The 22,300-nt window shown below is 44.8% G+C and overlaps 2 protein-coding genes across 81 annotated transcripts; both read left to right on the top strand.

Annotated features, from left to right (window-relative positions):
• The first annotated feature begins 2,731 nt into the window (after nt 1-2,731).
• Nucleotides 2,732-5,513, top strand: LOC101156947 (uncharacterized). 40 transcript variants are annotated; one of them, XM_078951748.1, is made up of 7 exons: nt 2,732-2,840; nt 2,939-2,985; nt 3,055-4,095; nt 4,219-4,244; nt 4,335-4,358; nt 4,398-5,372; nt 5,450-5,513. In XM_078951748.1, exons 1-7 carry the CDS (start codon nt 2,824-2,826, stop codon nt 5,462-5,464), a joined length of 2,145 nt encoding a protein of 714 aa, XP_078807874.1. In that variant the 5' UTR covers nt 2,732-2,823; the 3' UTR covers nt 5,465-5,513. The 40 variants fall into 40 exon arrangements, with proteins under 40 accessions (XP_078807874.1, XP_078807860.1, XP_078807864.1 ...); XM_078951734.1 differs by having other exon boundaries at nt 4,395-5,372; XM_078951738.1 differs by lacking the exon at nt 4,335-4,358 and adding an exon at nt 4,284-4,316 and having other exon boundaries at nt 4,404-5,372.
• Nucleotides 5,514-10,733: 5,220 nt separating this feature from the next.
• Nucleotides 10,734-22,046, top strand: LOC144994288 (uncharacterized). Of its 41 annotated transcripts, none has more exons than XM_078951582.1 (6): nt 10,734-10,886; nt 10,961-11,007; nt 11,077-11,501; nt 11,706-11,840; nt 20,020-21,921; nt 21,996-22,046. In XM_078951582.1, exons 1-6 carry the CDS (start codon nt 10,855-10,857, stop codon nt 22,008-22,010), a joined length of 2,556 nt encoding a protein of 851 aa, XP_078807708.1. In that variant the 5' UTR covers nt 10,734-10,854; the 3' UTR covers nt 22,011-22,046. The 41 variants fall into 41 exon arrangements, with proteins under 41 accessions (XP_078807708.1, XP_078807735.1, XP_078807696.1 ...); XM_078951609.1 differs by lacking the exon at nt 11,706-11,840 and adding an exon at nt 11,661-11,705; XM_078951570.1 differs by having other exon boundaries at nt 11,661-11,840.
• Nucleotides 22,047-22,300: the final 254 nt, after the last annotated feature.

The following is a 22,300-nucleotide window of genomic DNA, read 5'->3' as shown; positions in this document are numbered from 1 at the left end:
AAAGTGTGGATAGCAATGGTTAAAGGTACGAGGAAGTCATCAGTGTTTAAAGATGCAGTTTGCATGCGCTGTAGTCAACAATGTTTCCCTTACATGTATCCATGACAGCGAGTGTCAGCAAATATACAGAAAGCAGTGTAAAGGGAACTGTAACACAAGCAGAGAGGTAGATCCTGAGAACCAGGGTCGGCCTGCAACATGCCGTTTTTTTGCACACCTGTGTAAAATACTAGCATTTTAACACAAGATTCTGGTCAAGTTGGCAATCACAACACCAAATTAGAAAAATCTAAATATTGTTTTGAACGTATGTTAGTTTGTCCAGCTCTTAAATTGAATCATGTGTCCGTCTGTCCATCTTCAGAACCCATTGAGTCCCTTTAGGGGTCACAGGGCTACTGGAAGGGTCCCCACCCCAGCAAAGATCTGAGCACAGGCCTTCTTTGTGAGGCAAGAGCACTATCCATTACATCACTGTGGAGCCACCAAATTTAACCAGTAACTCTGAATTTTACAAAACAAACTTGTAATGACTTGTAATTATCCTTTTCAAATTTTCCAAGTTCAAGTATTTTAATAATAATGCAGAAAGTATTTATGAACATAACGAATTACAGAAGAATTTAGCATCAATTATCTCTAACAAACCATATTTTAAAATACATTATATGGTTTGTTTTGTCCTCACAGGCAATAGTTTTATTTGCTTATTTATGTTTTGTTTTCTTCACTTCACTTCTTCATTTATTCAATTATTTAAACGTTTTACCCTTCTTTTGGTTTTAGGCATCAAGCAGTTACGGTGCACAGTAACTGGAAACTCATGTGTGGTAAAGTGAGAAAGTCAAATTCACATAAACAATAAAGAAAAAAAGAAAAAGAAAATATGGAGTTATATTAATGCCACCCTGTTGCAAACAATACTTTCTAGTTTGCAACTGAAAACAGTAAATATTTGTTTTCAAATTTTTTTGTTTTCATTTGTAACTCAGAACGTTTTGTGTGCGACGTGGTGACATAAAAATCACCCCATGAGAAGAAAGAGGATTAATTTAAACATTCTTTAATTATGCAACTTTGCACCAAGAATTCCATTAAAATCTTCCTTTTTCCCTTTTAAATAACTTGTTCTTTCAACTAAATGCACTCACCCACATTTCCTCAGTTCTTCCTTTAGTTTCTTCCTGCATCCTGAATGGTTTTGACAATGCCTTTCATCTCCTCCACCACAATACCATAAACCTTATGCCAGTTTTCCTCTCATATACATTGTACTATTCAGCCCTATGTGGCCCATTCTCATCCCTGCTAAAATTGTTTGATCCCTGGTCTTTAACTATACTGTTCTTTTTCACTTTTATTTGAATTTGATGCAAATTTCTTTTTTTTTCCTATTTGTTTTCACATGATTTCCCTTTCAAAACTATTTTGATTTCTGTAAAACTGTCTGTTAATTTGCTCTATTTTTAAAGCCTGTTTAAGATGGTTTTTGCTAATTATTCCCTTAAGCTTATTTAGTGGATCTGCTTCCAGTTTCACATCTGTGCTCTGTCTATAATTATCACACATCTCACTGTTGACCACTCTTTGATTTTCTGTTTTGATGTGCCAGCTCTCTCTTGTTGACATTTTTCATCAGAGTTTTGCGTTTTTGTTCGGCTGCTAGGCTATACTTATAGAATTCTTTTAAATAAAGTTTTACATTGTTTCTCATTTGTCTACCTTCCCGCCTCAAAGTTTGTGTCTGGGTCTCAAACAACAACTATATTTGACAGCCACTGAGCACAGCATAACTATACATTCTGGCAGATCAATGCCATAGTTCACCATTCTTAAGCCTTTGATGAATTGCTACATGAGGCTTCTCACAACAATGAGGCCACAGGCCCTTTTCTTTCTCTGGGAATAAGCATGATGTCTTGGAAGAACTCAGACTGAAGCAATGCCTCACTATGGCATGTGTCAGCATCAATTAGATTTCAGTGTTCAATGTCAAGTCTGCAGATGCAAACAACCACTTTTTCCTTTTGCACATTAACAATTTCCTAAAATTATAAATTGCTGCCCCCTACAGGTCCTTTACTGAATATAGTAGTGACGAGGAAAGCACGTGGAATAAAATGGCCTGGCTTTTACCCAAATTATTTATTTATTTATTTTTTTTAAAGGACAGCTTTTAAATTTCAACTGTAATAACTATTAACTCTCCATCTGACCTCATCACAAATATTTCCTCAAAAGTATTGTTTATTGTGTGTTGCAGTTGCGTTTTTCATTTGCCATCTTTGTTGTCTCTCACTGCAGATTTAAATATATAATGTAATATGACACATGTGTTCTGTGATACTTTCTCATTCTTAGTAACATTTGTAAAAACTATTGTTAATTTATCCTTAACTGAAGGGAAACAAATCTGCTTCTTATGTTGCAATGAGCAATTTCACTAAACTCAAAAATAAGGAATAATATCTACATCTTGTGTTCATACTTATCAAATGAATAATGAATCATAAAAGAGAATCTACATTTGCAGTGTATCCTTTTTCTTCTAACTGCAGTTCACTTCTTCAAAAGTTCCATTTATAGAGCTTGTTTCGCAGTTTGGCAGAGAACAATGTATTACCACCACTCATCAGTATGGGGCCTCTGATTAAAGTCTATTAGTCCCACCTGATTTTAAGTAATCACACATGTATTCATTTAATTTAATAAGCTGGGGGCTGGAAGACTATAAAGTGTTATTTGACGCCTTTGCAACTGTTTTCTCTATTATGATTTGAGTGGTGGAATTTGATTAGATAGCAGGCGGAGGTAAATAACATTATGGGTAATGTAATCTTGTAAGTTGAAAAAAATGATTTGCTTTTTAACTTGGCAGATTAAACAACTCTTACAGGATCAACTAACTTGTGTGCTGTCTTCCTTGAATGTTGTCTAGATTACTAATTATGACTTTGCTGACCATACGAAGATGTAAAGCAAATGGTAAGTGTGGTTAAATTTCAAAGATTTGTGACTTATTTTGTGGCTGTTAAGATTAAAATTGCTCTACAGTTTACAGTTTTGGAGCAACTGGAAGTCAAGGAGATGAAACGATTAAAAGCAATCCTCTTGAAGTGCCCCAGGAGCTTTACATGTACACACCTGTGATGCCGCAGCGGCCCCAAGTGATGCAATATGTGAACATGCCCCAAATGCCCCAACAGTATCAGCTCCAACTCCCGCAACAACAGGAACAGCAGCAGGAACACACATCAGAAGTGCCCCCACCTGGTGCACCCCAGCAACAGCAGCAGCACACATCCAGTTTGCCCCAGGAGCAACAAGTATATTTTTCTGAGGTAAAACAAGAACAAATGCCCCAAAAGCAAGTGTATACACGCATTGTGGCGCAACAGCAGCAGCCAGTGCGCCCTCCTGGTGTACCCCAACAGCAGCAGATCCCCCCACAAAGTGTTCCTCAACGCCAACAGGTTCCCGAAAAATCGCAGGCTTACACAAATTTACCCCAACAGCAGCCCCAGCTGACCCAACGGCAACAGGAGCAGGTGTATACAGCCACCAAGGTGCTGCAGCAGAACACGCCAGTCATTGTTGAACAGCATAGTTCCTCACTTAAGGTTCTCTCTCGTCAGTACAATATGCCCCACCAACAAGTGTACACACCTGATTTGCAAAAAGGAACAGGTGAGCGGCAGGCGACCATGTCTAGTCAGTCTTGGCAACAGGTGCCCCAACATCAGCCTCAGTTACAGCAGCAACAGGTGTACATGCCCACTGTACCCCAACAACAGCAGATGCTTTTTGGGTCCAAAGGTTTGCAGCAACCTAAAGAGGTACTACATGTGTTCATGACTCCAATGCCCCCAAACCATAATTGGCAGATGTATATGCCCCAGTTGCCTCCACAGAAGCCCAAGGTACCAAAACCAAAGAAGAGTCGCAAGTGCAAGGTGCGTCCAAAGCTGCAGCAGCGGGCTGTGCAAACACAGAATGGATCACCACAGCAGCAGGTGGTGCACATACCTGAGATGCAGCAGAAGCAACTACCACAGTTGGGACACATGCAGCAGCAGCAGCAGCAGCAGCAGCAGCTGATGCACATGCCAGAGGTGCCCCCACAACAGCAGCAGCTGATGCACATGCCAGAATTGCCCTCACAACAACAGCAGCAGCAGAAGCAGGTGATCCACATGCCAGAGGTGCCCCCACAACAACAGCAGCAGCTGATGCACATGCCAGAGGTGCCCCCACAACAGCAGCAGGGGATGCACATGCCAGAGTTGCCCTCACAACAACAGCAGCAGCAGCAGCAGGTGATGCACATGCCAGAGTTGCCCTCACAACAGCAGCAGCAGGTGATGCACATGCCAGAGGTGCCCTCACAACAGCAGCAGCAGCAGGTGATGCACATGCCAGAGGTGCCCTCACAACAGCAGCAGCAGCAGGTGATGCACATGCCAGAGGTGCCCTCACAACAACAGCAGCAGCAGCAGCAGCAGCAGCAGCAACGGATGCACATGCCAGAGTTGCCGTCACAACAACAGCAGCAGCAGCAACTGATGCACATGCCAGAGTTGCCGTCACAACAACAGCAGCAGCAGCAGGGGATGCACATGCCAGAGTTGCCCTCACAACAACAGCAGCAAGAGCAGGGGATGCACATGCCAGAGATGCCCCCACAAGAGCAGCAGCAGCAGCAGCAGCAGGTAACTCACCTGGCAGAGGTGCCCTCACAACAACAGCAGCAGCAGGTGACGCACCTGCCAGAGGTGCCTCCACCACAGCAGCAACTGGTGCACATGCCTGAGGTGTCTCCACAGCACGAGGCTGTGTATGTCCCCAAAGTGCCCTTGCTGCAGCAACAGCAAGTGTTGTATATGCCCAAGGTATCCCATGGCATCTCCAAGGCTCCCCAACACCAGCTGGAAATGCACATTCCCAAAGCAACCCAGCAGCAAGTGGGTTATGTGTCTGAGGAGGAGAAGCAGGAGCAAAAGCCACACCAACAAAATCGGCAGGTGTACATCCCTAAAATGCCTCACCTGGAGCGAGAGGAGATGAACATGGCAGAAGTGCCCCAAAAACAGCAGCAGAAGCCAGCTCACATGACTAAAGTGCCTCCCAAACAGTTGCTCTTGCCAAGGGTGTCCTCTCAACAGCAGGAAGTTCCCCACATACTCGGGGTGCCAAAACAGCAGCAGCATCAGCACATGTCTAATGTCCCCCTTAATAAGCAGCTGGTGATGCACCAGCTTAGGATGCGCTACAATGCCAAGACGCCAAGCTACAAAGTTCAGTTGCCTTTGAAGCCTAAATTCAGGCGAAAGAGACCATCCTTCAAGACCAAGCTCCTGCAGCGGAACAAAAAGGTCAGTTTCTAGGCACTATGCAAACCTCAAGAATAAAGTCCCTGTTTTACTTAAAAAGCAACATTCTTTTGTTTCAGGCTCTGCTACAATGAGTGAATGGATCATATGTGATGTTTTGAAAATAAAACAGTTTAAATTGTACTCTATCATTTTGTTCTACTACTGATGCAGCAATCATTTAACCTGTTTCTACCTGACCTATTTTTTTTTTTTAATTTGTGCTAAGACATTTTCTTTTCCAGGATGGTGTCTAGATTACCTTGGTTGGCTTTATTGTTTGGGGGGGGGGGGGCAAGTAGTAGGCCAAATAAGTTGTGAAATGTACCCATCAACTTCTTCCTTTGAGCTTAACGCGCCTATTATCCTTGGTTGATTTGACCCCAATTCATTGTATGTCACAAAAAAATTTATAGTTAACCTTTTTATTTTTACTTCATAATTCCTGACTTTTCCTAATTTGATGGGGACAACTGATTAAGCATAAAATCATATTTTTTTCAATGTGCTATACACATATTGCATACATTGGTGTTCCTCTGGTGATCCCAGGCTGTTTTTAGCTGTATAAAACTTGTGTGTGGGTGTCTGTGGGTGTGTGTGTGAGAGTGTGACCTAACATCCCCACACCTTCAGGTGCAGAGTTGATGCTTTTGAGTTGATACATAATGGGGGTGGGGAAAACAACTATTCCCACGAGAACTTTATTTCTCATGGTGTGGTGTGAAATCCTGGCAAAATGAGGAAGCCGATGTAGGCTTGTGAGTTGATCACATCCAAGTCTTTCCAGTTACACATGCCTCCCTTCTAAAATTATTCATTCATTTTCTATGCCGCTTTATCCCTTTCGGGGTCACGGGGCTGCCGGAGCCTGTCCCGGCCACTTGTGGGCGAAGGCAGGGGGGACTCCCTGAACAAGTCGCCAGTTTGTTGCAGGGTAGAATGTCCTCACTCACACACCCATTCACTCCCGCACTCACACCTATGGTCAATTTTGAGTTGCCAATTAACCTATGAAGCATGTTTTTGGATGGTGGGAGGAAGCCGGAGACCCCGGAGAGAACCCACGCATGCACGGGGAGAACATGCAAAATTCTAAAATTATCTCAACTAAAATATTTTCAATTGATGGTTATATATTTTATGTTATATATTGTAATGTTGAACTGTAACACTTGAAGGTCACTTTGCTGCTGCTGTAGACAAAAGAATTTCCCCATCGTGGGATAAATAAAGTTTTAACAAATGAAGAGCTCAAATAATGACTTTGTCTTCATGAGTGACTGTGTGTCTGGTGGAACACACTTAGCAAGAAATGTCTTCAACGAGCATGCACTAACATTCTGCACATCCTGTGTACAGTAGTGCAGACTCACACTAAACATTAAAAACAAAAACATAAAAAAAGGAGAGAGAAAAACTCTGCCACTGCCGGTCCCAAGCCCGGATAACAAAAGAGGAGCGGTAAGTAAAACTTTACAGTGACTAACCACAAACATGTCACAAAAGGAGATAAAAATAAGTAAATATGATCATAAAAGGAAAGGGGGTCACAAACATCAGCCAATATGCTTTATTCCATGAGAGTCATGACTGTGCACCCCAAATTAGAAAAGATTTGGGTGAAATTTTTTCGATATACACTTACTCTAAAACTGAAAGTTTAACCTGATGGTGGCGCTACAACAAAGGTCATATAATCGCCAAAACCAACAGGGTTCACACTCTTGTGGTCATTAATGTTGTAAATAAATTTGAGAATATTTGAATGAAAACTTTTCAAGATACATTCAATATAATTTAAAGGATTGGCCTGATGGTGGCGCTAGAGAGCAGGTCAACCCACTGATCTGTTTCATTATCAAGGGGTTATTTATGTATTTGACAAATGTGCCTGACACCAAAAACTTGGTTAACAATTTTATGTCAATCATTTTCTGAAGGCAAGTATCCATGGGGTCAAAATGACACCAAGGGTGAAATGTGTGAGTACTATTTGAGGATAATACAAGGGTTAAACTTCTGGTCTCACTGAGTGTAGTCAAAATATGTGAAAGAATAGAGGATTTTACAATTCTTTTTGAGAAGTTGTCTTTGATATGTGGCAGCTGGTAGAAAATATTCTAGGTCTTACTTGATTGGTGCATACTGGAGGTGTTGACATAATCTTGACTATTGTGGAGGAAAATAAAGACTTTAAATTGTGTTAACAAAAAGTGGACAAACTAAAATTTGCTGCTCAGGGTCTTGAGAAAAATGTAAAATGTCTGCAAATTGGGCCAATCTTGGCCTTGTGATCCCTTGTGGCTTAAATCCAAAACACGCTTTAGGTTGCGGGCCAAACAAGATTAACATTTATTGAACACACTAAAACTTAAACGTTTAAAACTTTTAAACCTTTAACCCTTGTGCTATCCTATGACCCCACCCTTACATTGACGTGTTCTCCCTACCATGACAAAGGTGGATAAAGGTGGAAAGATTTCATGTAATCCATGGACACCAGTGAAGATCACAAATCATTGAAGAAAAAAGGTTCAGAGCACTGTCTAGTGGGTCTAGATGACCCAACTACCAATGTCAAAGTGCCCAGGTCAGAACAAGGGTTACAACTTGCGTTTTTGAACATGAATATGAATTAAGACATACAGGAATATCAATCCAGAATAAATCAAGTTAAACCTTAATGTAAAATATTTAGCTCTCCATAAAAATACATTCTTTCAAAATTATAAAAATATGAACATGCAGCTGAACAAAACAAACACAGCCTGGAAATAAGAAATAAATCAAATCTTTGTTTTCTTTGCTCTTTTTTTTTATTTTGTTAGAGCTGGACTCCTGGCATAATTTTTAGCAAACAGTTCAGTTCTTCTTGGTGTGATGTCCCGTGTGTGTCTTTGTGAAACGTATGAGAGAAAACTTGTTATTGTGAATAACAGTTTTAGATCTTATAAAACATTAAAACTAAATCCCAAAACTCATCAGTCTCATTACTCCAGTGTGATTCTTCAAAATCTGAGTTGACATATTACTGATGAAACCAAATTCAAACGGCAAATGTGATAAAACAGTTGAGATGTTCCCATCAAAAATAAAAGATTTGGAGGGCAGGGGCAACATTCTTGTCAGTAGTACTCAAATGCTCTTAGCTGTCACCCCAACAACTTAAAAAGCAATAATACCAGATGCATACCAAATGCATTTATGCAGATAAATGATGACGATGTTGTAGTGTAAGACATGCCTAAAATCCAAAATGGTCATTTAACAAATGTTTGAATTGTGTTGTTTTTGTACACTCAATGACAAAAGACTAAGTTTCAGGTTTTAAAATGTTACATTTGTGCACTAAATCAGACGTATGATGTACTAAGACACAATTTTGTTTTTTCAAGATACCACCTGATAAAAGTGGAAGCTGACACAAGTAAAGATTACCCTGCAACAGATGGTTCATTCATTTCCTTCATACATCACAGTGTGACACAGCTATCCTGTTTTCAGATGCCAGAAGGGATAGGATTTTCAGGTAAGACAGATTATGGAACAGATGGTCAACTCCCATAGCTTGTAAAAAAAACAAAAAAGGTGAGTTATTTTCTTTCAAGTCACCACTTGGTTAAATATTAGTCATTAGATTTTGCTAAGGGTTAGGGGTTAGGGTTAGGGATAACCTGTTATCCCACCACGTCACACCAGTTCTCCAAAACTTACACTGGTTTTACGTCACACCAGTTCTCCAAAACTTACACTGGCTTCCCATAAAACAAAGGATTAGTTTCAAGATTCTCCTCACAACCTTCAAAGCAGTCCATAACCTGGCTCCACCTCTTCTTCCCATTTCATTCCCTCCAGATCTCTCCGCTCCACTTCCTCTCTCCAACTCAATGTCCCACCTGCCCGTCAGAGCTTTCAGTCACTCCGCCCCCCAGCTATGGAATTCTCTTCCTCCAGATCTACGCAATACCAACTCGCTGCCACTGTTCAAATCCAAACTCAAGACTCATCTGTTCAGTTAACACAACCTCATTTTTCTGTTTTTCTATCCTGTTTTTATGTCTTTATGTCTTTGTTTACTCATGTTTTATTATGATAATAATTATTGATGTTTTATTCTGTTTTTGTTATTTTTAACCTTGACAGCGACCTTGGGTGACCTGAAAGGCGCTTAAAAAAAATAAGATTTATTATTATTATTATTATAATTTAGGTGTGCTCCAATTATCAGACAAGAGACTAAGTGTGGCTGAATCCAAATTGCTGCCTAACATCTCTGGTTCTTCCCATTTGCTCCAATTGTTGGGGCATTTGAAGCTGTAGTGGATTCCAAAAGTGTTTTTTTAAGGAGGAGCTGTAGTGACTCTCCCTCCTCTGGTAGGATAACCTGGATTGCACTATGGCACAGTGGAGAACTGCATTTCTTCACGTGGTTGTGCACTGAAGCACAGAAGTTTCAATTTAAATGTAATTATTGAGGTTTTATTGCTTTGCAAGACTTTTTAAAGTTATAAAACAATGTTATGTATTTTATATGTGCTGGTAGCTATGTGCCCATGTAAATGACACGTGGCTACTGACAATGTTAAAGTGCCATTTGTGAAATTTGTTCTCCGCATATGACACATCCCCTGACACTTATATAAATGTGTATATAGAGCCCGGAAATAGTCGTAGAAGCTTGAGTAGCTACATGTGAGTGTAAGAGTTGTGAATGGGGAAGCCCGAAATGTGCTTTCACGCACATGTTCATTGACTTTTCATTGTAAGTGGCCTCTTAAACGAGTGTTGCTGAGGGCGGTGGGAACGTAGCTTCACAGAATAAGTGATCATGTTTTTTGTCAGCTTAACTTCTCCAAAAAGCAGCACCTGTATCTGTGTATAATTCTCTAATGATGTGCCTTGGAATTAAGATCTCCATGCTTCTCATTTTTTTTAACAAAATGTTCCTGTTCTCTCATCATACTTTTCATTAATGTTTATGTGGTTTGACAGTTGAATCCAATTATAAAATGATGTGACAGAGTGTATTTTACAAAGTTTTTCAAATTTCTCCACGTTGGCATTTAACCCATGTTTTAGTTTACTTGATAATTTACCTAATCTCTCTTCCTTTTTTTAAGGTAAAACATTAACTACTAATGAAAGTTTGCATTTTTAGTTAACTTTATGCAGCTTTATTTGTATGAAATGATAATTTAATAGAAAACGTATTGAAACTATTTTTGCAGAGCAGCTAAATACACATTTAAAATACAAAAAGCCTCAATAAATGTATTGTCCTGCTAAGCAGTACCCTTTGTAACTTTGGATGATTACTTCCACCTTCGTTCTGCTAATCACACAGGTGTCCCTGATCTGATGAGGTAAGGAGGTGAGTACAAAAGCTCAAGACAAGACTAAGTTACTTATGGTTTTCTGAGCAACTACCGGTAAGCTGGTTTCTTTGGAAGCAGCTGACACACATAGTTGTTGAGTCTGCCTCATGGTTTCTGCGGTTATGGGGCCTCTGATTAGGTAAAAATATTTTACGATTATGTTTCTTTCTATGAAACTTCAGGATAGCATGAATAAACTTATTTAATTTCTAGGTTTTTGTTGTTCTCCTTGCTTACCACAAGGCTACAAAATGTGGATGGTATGTATTTAAAATTTGCTGTTGTGTTCTTAAAACTTGCTGTATTTAAGTTTAAAACTGCTTTTCTAGCTTATGATGGTCCTGATCAAAGTCAGAAACCAGATGGAGTGCTGGTTTCTCATCAACCAGCTGTCTACCCAGCCTGGCTGCTTAATGAGCAAGTAAATGCTCCTCAACAGGAGTCTAATGCACAATTGCCTCAGGCCCCCAACCAACAGCAACAGGTGTACCACCCCCATATGCCTCAGGTCCCCATGCAGCAGCAACTGGTGTATCAGCTTCCCATGAAGCAGCCTCAGAAGCAGGTGTCCTATCCTCAGGTGTCTCAGGATGCCATGCTGCAGCAAGTATACCAGCTCCAAGTGCCTCAGGTCCCCATGCAGCAGCCAGTATACCATCCCCAGGTCCCTGTGAAGCAGCCCCAGCAGCAGCAAGTGTACCAGCCTCAGGTCCCTGTGAAGCAGCCCCACCAGCAGCAAGTGTACCAGCCTCAGGTCCCTGTGCAGCAGCAGCCCCACCAGCAGCAAGTGTACCAGCCTCAGGTCCCTGTGCAGCAGCAGCAAGTGTACCAGCCTCAGGTCCCTGTGCAGCAGCAGCAAGTGTACCAGCCTCAGGTCCCTGTGCAGCAGCAGCAGCAAGTGTACCCGCCTCAGGTCCCTGTGCAGCAGCCCCAGCAGCAGCAAGTGTACCCGCCTCAGGTCCCTGTGAAGCAGCCCCAGCAGCAGCAAGTGTACCAGCCTCAGGTCCCTGTGAAGCAGCCCCAGCAGCAGCAAGTGTACCAGCCTCAGGTCCCTGTGAAGCAGCCCCAGCAGCAGCAAGTGTACCAGCCTCAGGTCCCTGTGAAGCAGCACCAGCAAGTGTACCAGCCTCAGGTCCCTGTGAAGCAGCACCAGCAAGTGTACCAGCCTCAGGTCCCTGTGAAGCAGCACCAGCAAGTGTACCAGCCTCAGGTCCCTGTGAAGCAGCCGCAGCAAGTGTACCAGCCTCAGGTCCCTGTGAAGCAGCCCCAGCAAGTGTACCAGCCTCAGGTCCCTGTGAAGCAGCCCCAGCAGCAGCAGCAAGTGTACCAGCCTCAGGTGCCTGTGAAGCAGCCCCAGCAGCAGCAGCAAGTGTACCAGCCTCAGGTCCCTGTGAAGCAGCCCCAGCACCAGCAAGTGTACCAGCCTCAGGTCCCTGTGAAGCAGCCGCAGCAAGTGTACCAGCCTCAGGTCCCTGTGAAGCAGCCGCAGCAAGTGTACCAGCCTCAGGTCCCTGTGAAGCAGCCCCAGCAAGTGTACCAGCCTCAGGTCCCTGTGAAGCAGCCGCAGCAGCAGCAGCAAGTGTACCAGCCTCAGGTCCCTGTGAAGCAGCCCCAGCAGCAGCAGCAAGTGTACCAGCCTCAGGTCCCTGTGAAGCAGCCCCAGCAGCAGCAGCAAGTGTACCAGCCTCAGGTCCCTGTGAGGCAGCCCCAGCAGCAGCAAGTGTACCAGCCTCAGGTCCCTGTGAGGCAGCCCCAGCAGCAGCAAGTGTACCAGCCTCAGGTCCCTGTGAAGCAGCCCCAGCAGCAAGTGTACCAGCCTCAGGTCCCTGTGAAGCAGCCCCAGCAGCAGCAAGTGTACCAGCCTCAGGTCCCTGTGAAGCAGCCCCAGCAGCAACAAGTGTACCAGCCTCAGGTGCCTGTGAAGCAGCCTGAGCAGCAAGTGTACCAAACCCAGGGTCCAGTGAAGCAACAACAGATGCCACAGCAGTCTGATTTGAAGAAGCCAAGCTACCAAGCAAAGCGTTTCAGCCATCAAATCCAGGCACCCAGCAAACCTCAGTACTTGCAGCGCTTTAAAGCAAGGAAGCCTCACCAAACCAAGGTTTGTATTGTTTATTTTGTTTTCTGCAATGCAAAGATGTAACGCTTAAACCTTCAACTTCCTCTTACAGGCACCAAAGCAGTGAAGAAATAAACCATCCAAAATAAAAGGTCTCTGAAATGACTTGTTTGTTTACTAAGCTTTTTTTTTTCTTTTGTGGTTTGACAGTGTTAAACTTCTCAGTTTACATTTAACCAATCCTCCAGTTTAATTTCCCTATTTTTCTTTAAGGTCAAAAGCATTTGTTTTCAACTCAATTTTATATAGCCCAAAATCAGTCATCTCAATGGGTTTTGTACTAATTGTAAAACAAAATCAAAAGGGTCATGAATACATGGAATTCTAAATTGGGCATCCCTGCCCTTTGAGCCTGCTTTGTAAGAAAACAGGTTCAGGAAAAGGAAACTCTGGGTGTCCACATGAAGGGGAATCCTCCCCAGGACAGGCAATGTACAAGAACTTGGCGAAGACTTGTCTAACTCTACAACATGTTTAAACAGTCCAGCAGATGGGCTTCATCCATGGAGTTGGGACAGCTGGGGGCATGGGACGAGGCAGGATCCATAGCAAAGTGTAGGAGCAGTAGTAGTCAAGCCAGGTACAGGGGCACAGACGAGCCAGGGTGCAGGACCACAGCACTCAGTACATGAATCACACTGCACCAAAGAGGGGCCTGGGGCCTCATAAAACTTTGCGCAGGATTTGCGTCAGAAGTGGCATACGGATGAAACGGGACGCGCGTACGCACAGAAATATTCGGATTTATAAAACCGTGGGCACGCACATCCTATGCATCTTTCCCTTAATAAATCACAACAGATTCTAAATGTAGCGCAGCTTTTGCGGCTTCATGACACGCCCATAAATAGTCCATGAAACGCCCACAAATATTCATTGAGAAATCATGGCAAACACAGAGGAAATCAAAAAAACGTAACTTCACTAAATGTGAAGTAGAAGTTATCGTTGGCGAGGAGGAGAAAAGTGTTGTTTGGAGGGCACAGTGTGGGCATTACTAATGCCAAAAAGGCACTTGAGTGGCAAATGGTGGCAGGCGCCGTAAATGCTGTAGCCTCACATCCTCGGACCGTGGCCGAAATAAAGAAATGAAAGAAATGGTCGGACATCAAAGTCGAGGCAAAAAGACGTCTAGCGCTCCATCGCCAGAGTGTGTCTGCCACGGGTGGGGGACAGGGGACATCGGAGCTGACCCCTCTTGAGAGACTGGCGGCAATTGTTGGGGAATCCCTTTTAGTGGACTGGTGACTGAGGCGGAGGGGGACGCCGACGCCCCAGATGCACCGGGTGACACAGGTAAGATAAATAATTAAAATACATGCAGTCAAGTCACATGTATGCAGGCTACACAATTACAGTTTATTAATGTAGAAGAATTTTATTTTAGCTGCTGGGTGTTTCAGTGGGGCCAGTGGTTACGATGCTGCAGCTGAGCAGTCTAGACCCAGCGTCTCCACGGCACGTGGCTCTCAACCCTCCAGCAGTGGACGTGTCCTCACCGATGCAGTCCGTGAAATGCAGACGGAAGTCATTAGTTCCGAGAGGTGGTCAAGGAGTTGGGCGAAATCAAGACTGACTGAAATAAACTGCATGATGAGGGAATTCTTGAATAAATAATATTTTCCACACCTTTTGTTGTTCTTTACAAGTGACGCATCACTTCCAAACGCTGGCGCACAGCAGCAGCAATTGGCTCAAATGCGTGGGGATGGGGTTCAGGGTCAGGGCCAACACAGCAATCGGCGCCAGGGGGTAGAGGCACGTTTTTAAGCTGTGCCACATTGTGTAGCCAACACGATTGTGCACACACTGTCACTTTCACGTGTTTCTTCCATCTGCCGACGGTGTCGCCATTTCTCATTTCACCCGTTTTTTTGCGTACGCCTGGGTCAGAGCTTGCGTGAAGGACCGCATATTTTCCCGTCAAGTTTGCTTTTTATAAATATCAACTATTGCGTAGAGAGTGGCGTACGCCTTCTTTTGTGCATACGCAACGTTTATAAATGAGGCCCCTGGACATGGAGAACTAAATGATAAAGATCGAGAAATAGAATTTATCTGCGCATTTTCAGACAGTCAAAGCGCTTACAAATAGTTTACTTGTTCATACTTGGTGATAAACTACTGGCGTCACAGCTGCCCTGGGGCAGGTTGACAGAGGCGTGGATGCCAGTTCGCATCTACGGCCCCCCTGACCATCACCGGGACATTCATGCACATTCACACACATGGAGAGAAGGCGAGTAAAGTGTCTTACCCAAGGACTGGGGGGAACAGGGATTCAAACCACTGACCCTTTGATCATTAGATGACCTGCTCAACTGCCTGAGCTACTGCTGCCCCATAGAACCCCAGTGCACCATACTTTCCCCAGCTTCAAACTTCTAGCAGCCTACCAACAACTATTTAAGTTTTATTTAAACATGTTAACAGTAAGTTAAATATTCTCTGATTACTAGCCAGTCTGTCAATAAAAGCCTGTCCAAAGAGGAATGTTTTAAGCCTAACTTTGAATGTGGAAACTGTGTCTGCCTCTCTTACATGAGCTGGGAGCTTATTCTATAAAACAGGGGCTTGGTGGCTAAAGGCTCTACCTCCAACTGTGTTTTTACATATTCTAGGAACTGCAACCAGTCCTGCATTTTGTGAGCGAAGTGTTCTGTTTGGGTGGCAAGGCACTATGAGGTCTTTGATATAGGACGGAAACTATACTATGTAAGGCCTTTTAGGTTAGCAGGAGGATTTTGAACTTAATTCTAGAATCAACTGGGAGCCAGTGAAGTGAAACTAACAGGAGTAATGTGATCTCTTCTGCTAGTTCCTGCTAACAATCTAGCTGCTGCATTCTGAACAAGCTGGATACTTCTTAAGGAACTTTTAGGGCACACTCCCAACAAAGAGTTACAGTAATCCAGCCTAGACGTAACAAATGCATGGATGAGTTTTTCAGCATGTATCCTATCGATAGGATTGAAACCACTGGAGAGCAGATCCTCTGTACCCTATGTCATGCTCTAATCTTTGGAGTAAAATGCTGTAGTCGATAGTTTCAAAGACTGTGCTAAGGTCCAACAGGACCAGAATAGAGAGTAGTCCCTTTTCTGAGGCCAAAAATAAGTCATTAGAGACTCTAACTAGTGCAGTTTTAGTGCTGTGGTGTGGTCTGAACCCTGACTGAAAATCTTCAAAGTGGCTATTGTTGGGGTTATTGGTGAAGCTGCTTAACTACAACTCATTCTAGGATTTGTGAAATAAAGGGGAGGTTTGATATTGGTCTACAGTTGGCCAGGTTGCTATGATCTACACTGGGCTTTTTCAGAAGAGATTTAACCACTGCTTATTTAAATTACTGTGGCACATAACCTGTTTCTAGAGAAGTGTTTAATTAGAGGGGAGGTTTATTTTTAAAAGCTTAGTGGGAATTGTGTCTAAGTGACAAGTTGAGGTTTTGGAGGACTTAATAACTGATGATATTTCCGCTTGATCCACAGCAGTGAAGCAGTCTAATGTTACAGAGATTTCTATGAATGCCTTCACTTCTACCGCTTCAGCCAGCTCTGGGCTGATAGTAGGAATAACTTGATTCAACTCATGTCTAATATTTGAGATTTTAATATCAAAAACTGTAAGAAAATCATCAGAGCTGAGAGTAAAAGGAATATGTGGTTCTACTGGAGTCTAACTACCAGTTAGTCTGGCTATTGTACTAAAAAGAAATCTTGGATTGTTTCCATTCTCTGCTATTACAGTTGAATAGTATTGGGTTCAAGTTCTACGCAGAGCTTTTTAATCATTTAAGAGGCTATGTTTCCAGGTATTCAGAGACTGCTCTGAACTGGAGTGGTGCCATTCTCTTTCCAACTTAAGGGTTACTTGTTTAAGCCTTGTGCTATCCTAGGCACTTTAACATTGGGAGTTGGGTCATCTAGACCCACTAGACAGTGCTCTGAACCTTTTTTCTTCAATGATTTGTGATCCTCACTGGTGTCCGTGGATTACAAGAAATCTTTCCACCTTTATCCAACTTTGTCATGCTAGGGAGAATACGTCAATGTAAGGGTGGGGTCATCTAAGATAGCACAAGGGTTAAGAGAACGTGTTTCAGCGTTAAACCACTGTGCTACTCAGTTTTGTCCAACGAACTTAGGTTTCTATGGCGCAAAAACATAGAGTGCACTCCTGAGGGCTTTTAAGGCATTATTAACAAACTGGTCATTTATACTAGAGCTGAAGCTATGGGAGCTGGTCTCAGAGTATTTGCTCAGCATGTTACTAAGTGTTGGTTGAACTGTGAGTTTAAGTCAGACACAGAATGGTCAGAAAGGCCGCATTTACACTGCATGGTTCAAGTGACCCAATTCCGATTTTTTCCTCTCATGTGGCACAGATCGGATATAACCAGTGAACGTGTAAGCAGGACAAAAGCGCATGGATTCCGATTTTCTCAGATTGGATACAGGCCTTATTCATATGTGGAAATAAATCGGATACAAAACGGATACGTGCATTTGCCATGTAAGCAGACAAATCGGATATTCTCCAGTAAATGCGAGTCGTACATCAGTGACGTCAACTCAGGACACCACCAACTGAGATCACATGACTTATTAAGGTGCTTTTGTGCACTGATTTTGCTGTTAGTGTGTTACCTTACAGCCTCAGCCGTAGTCGGAAACCGCTCTTATTTAATGAAGCGGGACACCATTGCTCTGGAACAGGCTAGAAGCCATTTATTTCTTTGCTTGTGTTGCGGAGTGGGGGCGTGTATGATGGGGACCACGCATGCTGTGTGTGTGTGTGTGTGTAAGGAGAGGAGAGGGGGTGTGAGCGAAGAGCGGGAGAGTGTGACGGGGAACCGTAATATAAAGAAGGTGTCTCCCCCAAAAGGACTGTTTTGGAGTCTTTCATAACCCACTCTGGAAGCTGAGGGTTCCGAACGGGAAAGTGAACCCCGAAGGAGAATCCACCTTCGGCCCTGGAGAAAATCTCCCGTGTGATTCTGACCACGGTCGGAAAAGAGAAGTCATCGCGGAGGAAAGGTTCAATACTTGGATCAAACTGTTAGTACAGCATGTCTGCAAACACTTCCTCATTCAAAATTCAGAGAGAGCACATGAGTCGGCCGAGCAGCCCCCCTTTTTCCTCTCCAGCGTATCCCCTCTCCTGCCTCATCCTGACCTGGGGCGCCCAAGGCAACGCCTCCTTCCGTCGCTGCCTTGCCTCCATGACAACCGCAGTCACACAAAAGTCCGAAGGAGGTCCGCGGAAGGCGGAAATGCAGCTACGTAGTCCGCAGAACGTCTACGTTTGATAGTTTCAGCATTGTATAGTGTAAATGCAAAAATCGGATACGGGTCACTTTTAAAAGATGATGTAAGCGGGTTGTCAAAAAAATCAGATATAGTCAGAAAATCGTATATGGGCATCAAGACCTGCAGTGTAAATGCAGCCATAATGTCCTTCTAAGCTGTTTTTTTTCACTGGGGCAGTAGCATGTTCTAGTGTAAACTGTGAGGTAGTTAGAAAGTGATCTGACATTATGGGTTATGAGGAAGGACACTCCACTGGGTAATCTCTATACCATGAGTTAAGACAAGGTCCAGGGTGTGCTTCTGATAGTGAGTGGGTTCATGTGTCAAACCAACATTATCTAACAGAGCTGCAAAAGTATTTCCCATACAGTCACTGGGGTCATCAACATGAATATTAAAACCCCCTATTATTATAATCTGATCAGAATCTAAAACAGTGGTCGATGAAAAGTCAGAAAACTAAAAATTCTGAATGTGGGTCGGGGGGGTGGCGATAAATAACTATGAATAAATGACTTTAGTTGTGAGAATGAGGCTAGACTGTGATATGACTGCTAAACCACCTCCTTTCCTTGAATTCCTGGATTTCTGATAGTTAGATAATAACTGGGGGCGGGGTATAGTCATCATGTTGGGGCCAAGTTTCTGTAAAGGCTAGTAGACTTCGTTTGTTATCATTAATTAACTCATTGACTAAGAGGGACTCAGAGGGAATGGATCTAATGTTTAATAAACCACATTTAATTGCATCATAATTCTGCTTGTTGTTGAGAGTACTGGTGTACAGTACTGGTGGAGAGTACTAAAATACAAAAAGCCTCAATAAGTGTATCGTCCTGCTAAGCAGTACCCTTTGTAACTTTGGATGATTACTTCCACCTTTGTTCTGCTAATCACACAGGTGTCCCTGATCTGATGAGGTAAGGAGGAGAGTACAAAAGCTCAAGACAAGACTAAGTTACTTATGGTTTTCTGGGCAACTAAGCTGTTTGCTTCGGAAGCAGCTGTTGTTGAGTTTGCCTCATGGTTTCTGCAGTTATGGGGCCTCTGATTAGGTATAAATATTTTTCTATTGTTATGTTTCCTTTTATGAAACTGCAGGATAGCATAAATAAACTTGTTTAATTTCTAGGTTTTTGCTGTTCTCCTTGCTTACCACAAGGCTACAAAATGTGGATGGTATGTATTTAAAACGTGCTGTTGTGTTCCTAAAACTTGCTGTATTTAAGTTTAAAACTGCTTTTCTAGCTTATGATGGTCCTGATCAAAGTCAGAAACCAGATGGAGTGCTGGTTTCTCATCAACCAGCTGTCTACCCAACCTGGCTGCTTAATGAACAAGTAAATGCTCCTCAACAGGAGTCTAATGCACAATTGCCTCAGGCCCCCAACCAACAGCAACGGGTGTACCACCCCCATATGCCTCAGGTCCCCATGCAGCAGCAACTGGTGTATCAGCTTCCCATGAAGAAGCCTCAGCAGCAGGTGTATGAGCCCCAAGTGCATCAGGTCCCTGAAAAGCAGCAGCTATACCTGATCCCTGTGGAGCAGCATCAGCCTCAGCAGCAGCAAGTGTACCAGCCTCAGGTGCCTGTGAAGCAGCCGCAGCAGCAAGTGTACAAGCCTCAGGTGCCTGTGAAGCAGCCACAGCAGCAGCAGCAAGTGTACCAGCCTCAGGTGCCTGTGCAGCAGCAAGTGTACCAGCCTCAGGTGCCTGTGCAGCAGCCCCAGCAGCAGCAAGTGCACCAGCCCCAGGTCCCTGTGCAGCAGCAGCAAGTGTACCAGCCTCAGGTGCCTGTGCAGCAGCAGCAGCCGCAGCAGCAGCAAGTGTACCAGCCTCAGGTCCCTGTGCAGCAGCCCCAGCAGCAAGCGTACCAGCCTCAGGTGCCTGTGAAGCAGCCGCCGCAGCAAGTGAACCAGCCCCAGGTGCCTGTGAAGCAGCAGCAGCCGCCGCAGCAAGTGTACCAGCCCCAGGTGCCTGTGAAGCAGCCGCAGCAGCAAGTGTACCAGCCCCAGATGCCTGTGAAGCAGCCCCAGCAGCAGCAAGTGTACCAGCCTCAGGTGCCTGTGCAGCAGCCCCAGCAGCAGCAAGTGTACCAGCCTCAGGTGCCTGTGCAGCAGCCCCAGCAGCAGCAAGTGTACCAGCCTCAGGTGCCTGTGCAGCAGCCCCAGCAGCAGCAAGTGTACCAGCCCCAGGTGCCTGTGAAGCAGCAGCAGCAAGTGTACCAGCCCCAGGTGCCTGTGAAGCAGCAGCAGCAGCAAGTGTACCAGCCCCAGGTGCCTGTGCAGCAGCCCCAGCAGCAGCAAGTGTACCAGCCCCAGGTGCCTGTGCAGCAGCCCCAGCAGCAGCAAGTGTACCAGCCCCAGGTGCCTGTGCAGCAGCCCCAGCAGCAGCAAGTGTACCAGCCCCAGGTGCCTGTGCAGCAGCCCCAGCAGCAGCAAGTGTACCAGCCTCAGGTGCCTGTGAAGCAGCAGCAAGTGTACCAGCCTCAGGTGCCTGTGAAGCAGCAGCAAGTGTACCAGCCTCAGGTGCCTGTGAAGCAGCAGCAAGTGTACCAGCCTCAGGTGCCTGTGAAGCAGCAGCAAGTGTACCAGCCCCAGGTGCCTGTGAAGCAGCCCCAGCAGCAGCAAGTGTACCAGCCCCAGGTGCCTGTGAAGCAGCCCCAGCAGCAGCAAGTGTACCAGCCCCAGGTGCCTGTGAAGCAGCCCCAGCAGCAGCAAGTGTACCAGCCTCAGGTGCCTGTGAAGCAGCAGCAAGTGTACCAGCCTCAGGTGCCTGTGAAGCAGCCCCAGCAGCAGCAAGTGTACCAGCCCCAGGTGCCTGTGAAGCAGCCCCAGCAGCAGCAAGTGTACCAGCCCCAGGTGCCTGTGAAGCAGCCCCAGCAGCAGCAAGTGTACCAGCCCCAGGTGCCTGTGAAGCAGCAGCAAGTGTACCAGCCCCAGGTGCCTGTGAAGCAGCAGCAAGTGTACCAGCCCCAGGTGCCTGTGAAGCAGCAGCAAGTGTACCAGCCCCAGGTGCCTGTGAAGCAGCAGCAAGTGTACCAGCCCCAGGTGCCTGTGAAGCAGCAGCAAGTGTACCAGCCCCAGGTGCCTGTGAAGCAGCAGCAAGTGTACCAGCCCCAGGTGCCTGTGAAGCAGCAGCAAGTGTACCAGCCCCAGGTGCCTGTGAAGCAGCAGCAAGTGTACCAGCCCCAGGTGCCTGTGAAGCAGCAGCAAGTGTACCAGCCCCAGGTGCCTGTGAAGCAGCAGCAAGTGTACCAGCCTCAGCCCCAGGTGCCTGTGAAGCAGCAGCAAGTGTACCAGCCTCAGCCTCAGGTGCCTGTGCAGCAGCCCCAGCAGCAGCAAGTGTACCAGCCTCAGCCTCAGGTGCCTGTGAAGCAGCCCCAGCAGCAGCAAGTGTACCAGCCCCAGGTGCCTGTGAAGCAGCAGCAAGTGTACCAGCCCCAGGTGCCTGTGAAGCAGCAGCAAGTGTACCAGCCCCAGGTGCCTGTGAAGCAGCAGCAAGTGTACCAGCCCCAGGTGCCTGTGAAGCAGCAGCAAGTGTACCAGCCCCAGCCTCAGGTGCCTGTGAAGCAGCCCCAGCAGCACCAAACCCAGGGTCCAGTGAAGCAGCAACAGATGCCACAGCAATCTGATTTGAAGAAGCCAAGCTACCATGCAAAGCGTCTCGGCCATCAAATATATCCACCCAGCAAACCTCAGTACCTGCAGCACTTTAAAGCACGGAAGTCTCATCAAACTAAGGTTTGTATTGTTTTGTCCTTTGTTTTATATAAAAACCAAAGATTTAACCTCAAACTTTCTTCTTCCTCTTACAGGTGCCAAAGCAGTGAATATGTAAACCATCCAAAATAAAGTCTCTGAAATTACTTGTGTTGGTTTGGTTACTAAGGTGCATTGTTGAGAACATCTGGAATGTAATTGAGCTTTTCCAATATATTGTACTGGTATGATCCAGGTGGATAACGGTACTCAAAGTTGAGGTTGGCAGTGAATTTGACGCTTTTGAGTTTCCCTTTAGGAAAACTAAACCAATGCCTTTCATTAAAATGTTGACCCCCAAATGGGAAATGATGACTAGAAATTCAGTGGGCCAAAACTTAAGATGTCAAGGGTTTGACAA

Source organism: Oryzias latipes, chromosome 1 (assembly GCF_053564925.1).
Source record: "Oryzias latipes strain Hd-rR chromosome 1, Olatipes_Hd-rR_3.1".
Lineage (NCBI taxonomy): Eukaryota > Metazoa > Chordata > Actinopteri > Beloniformes > Adrianichthyidae > Oryzias > Oryzias latipes.
Note: the sequence above shows the minus strand (reverse complement) of the source record. Positions and strands in the feature narration are given on the sequence as shown.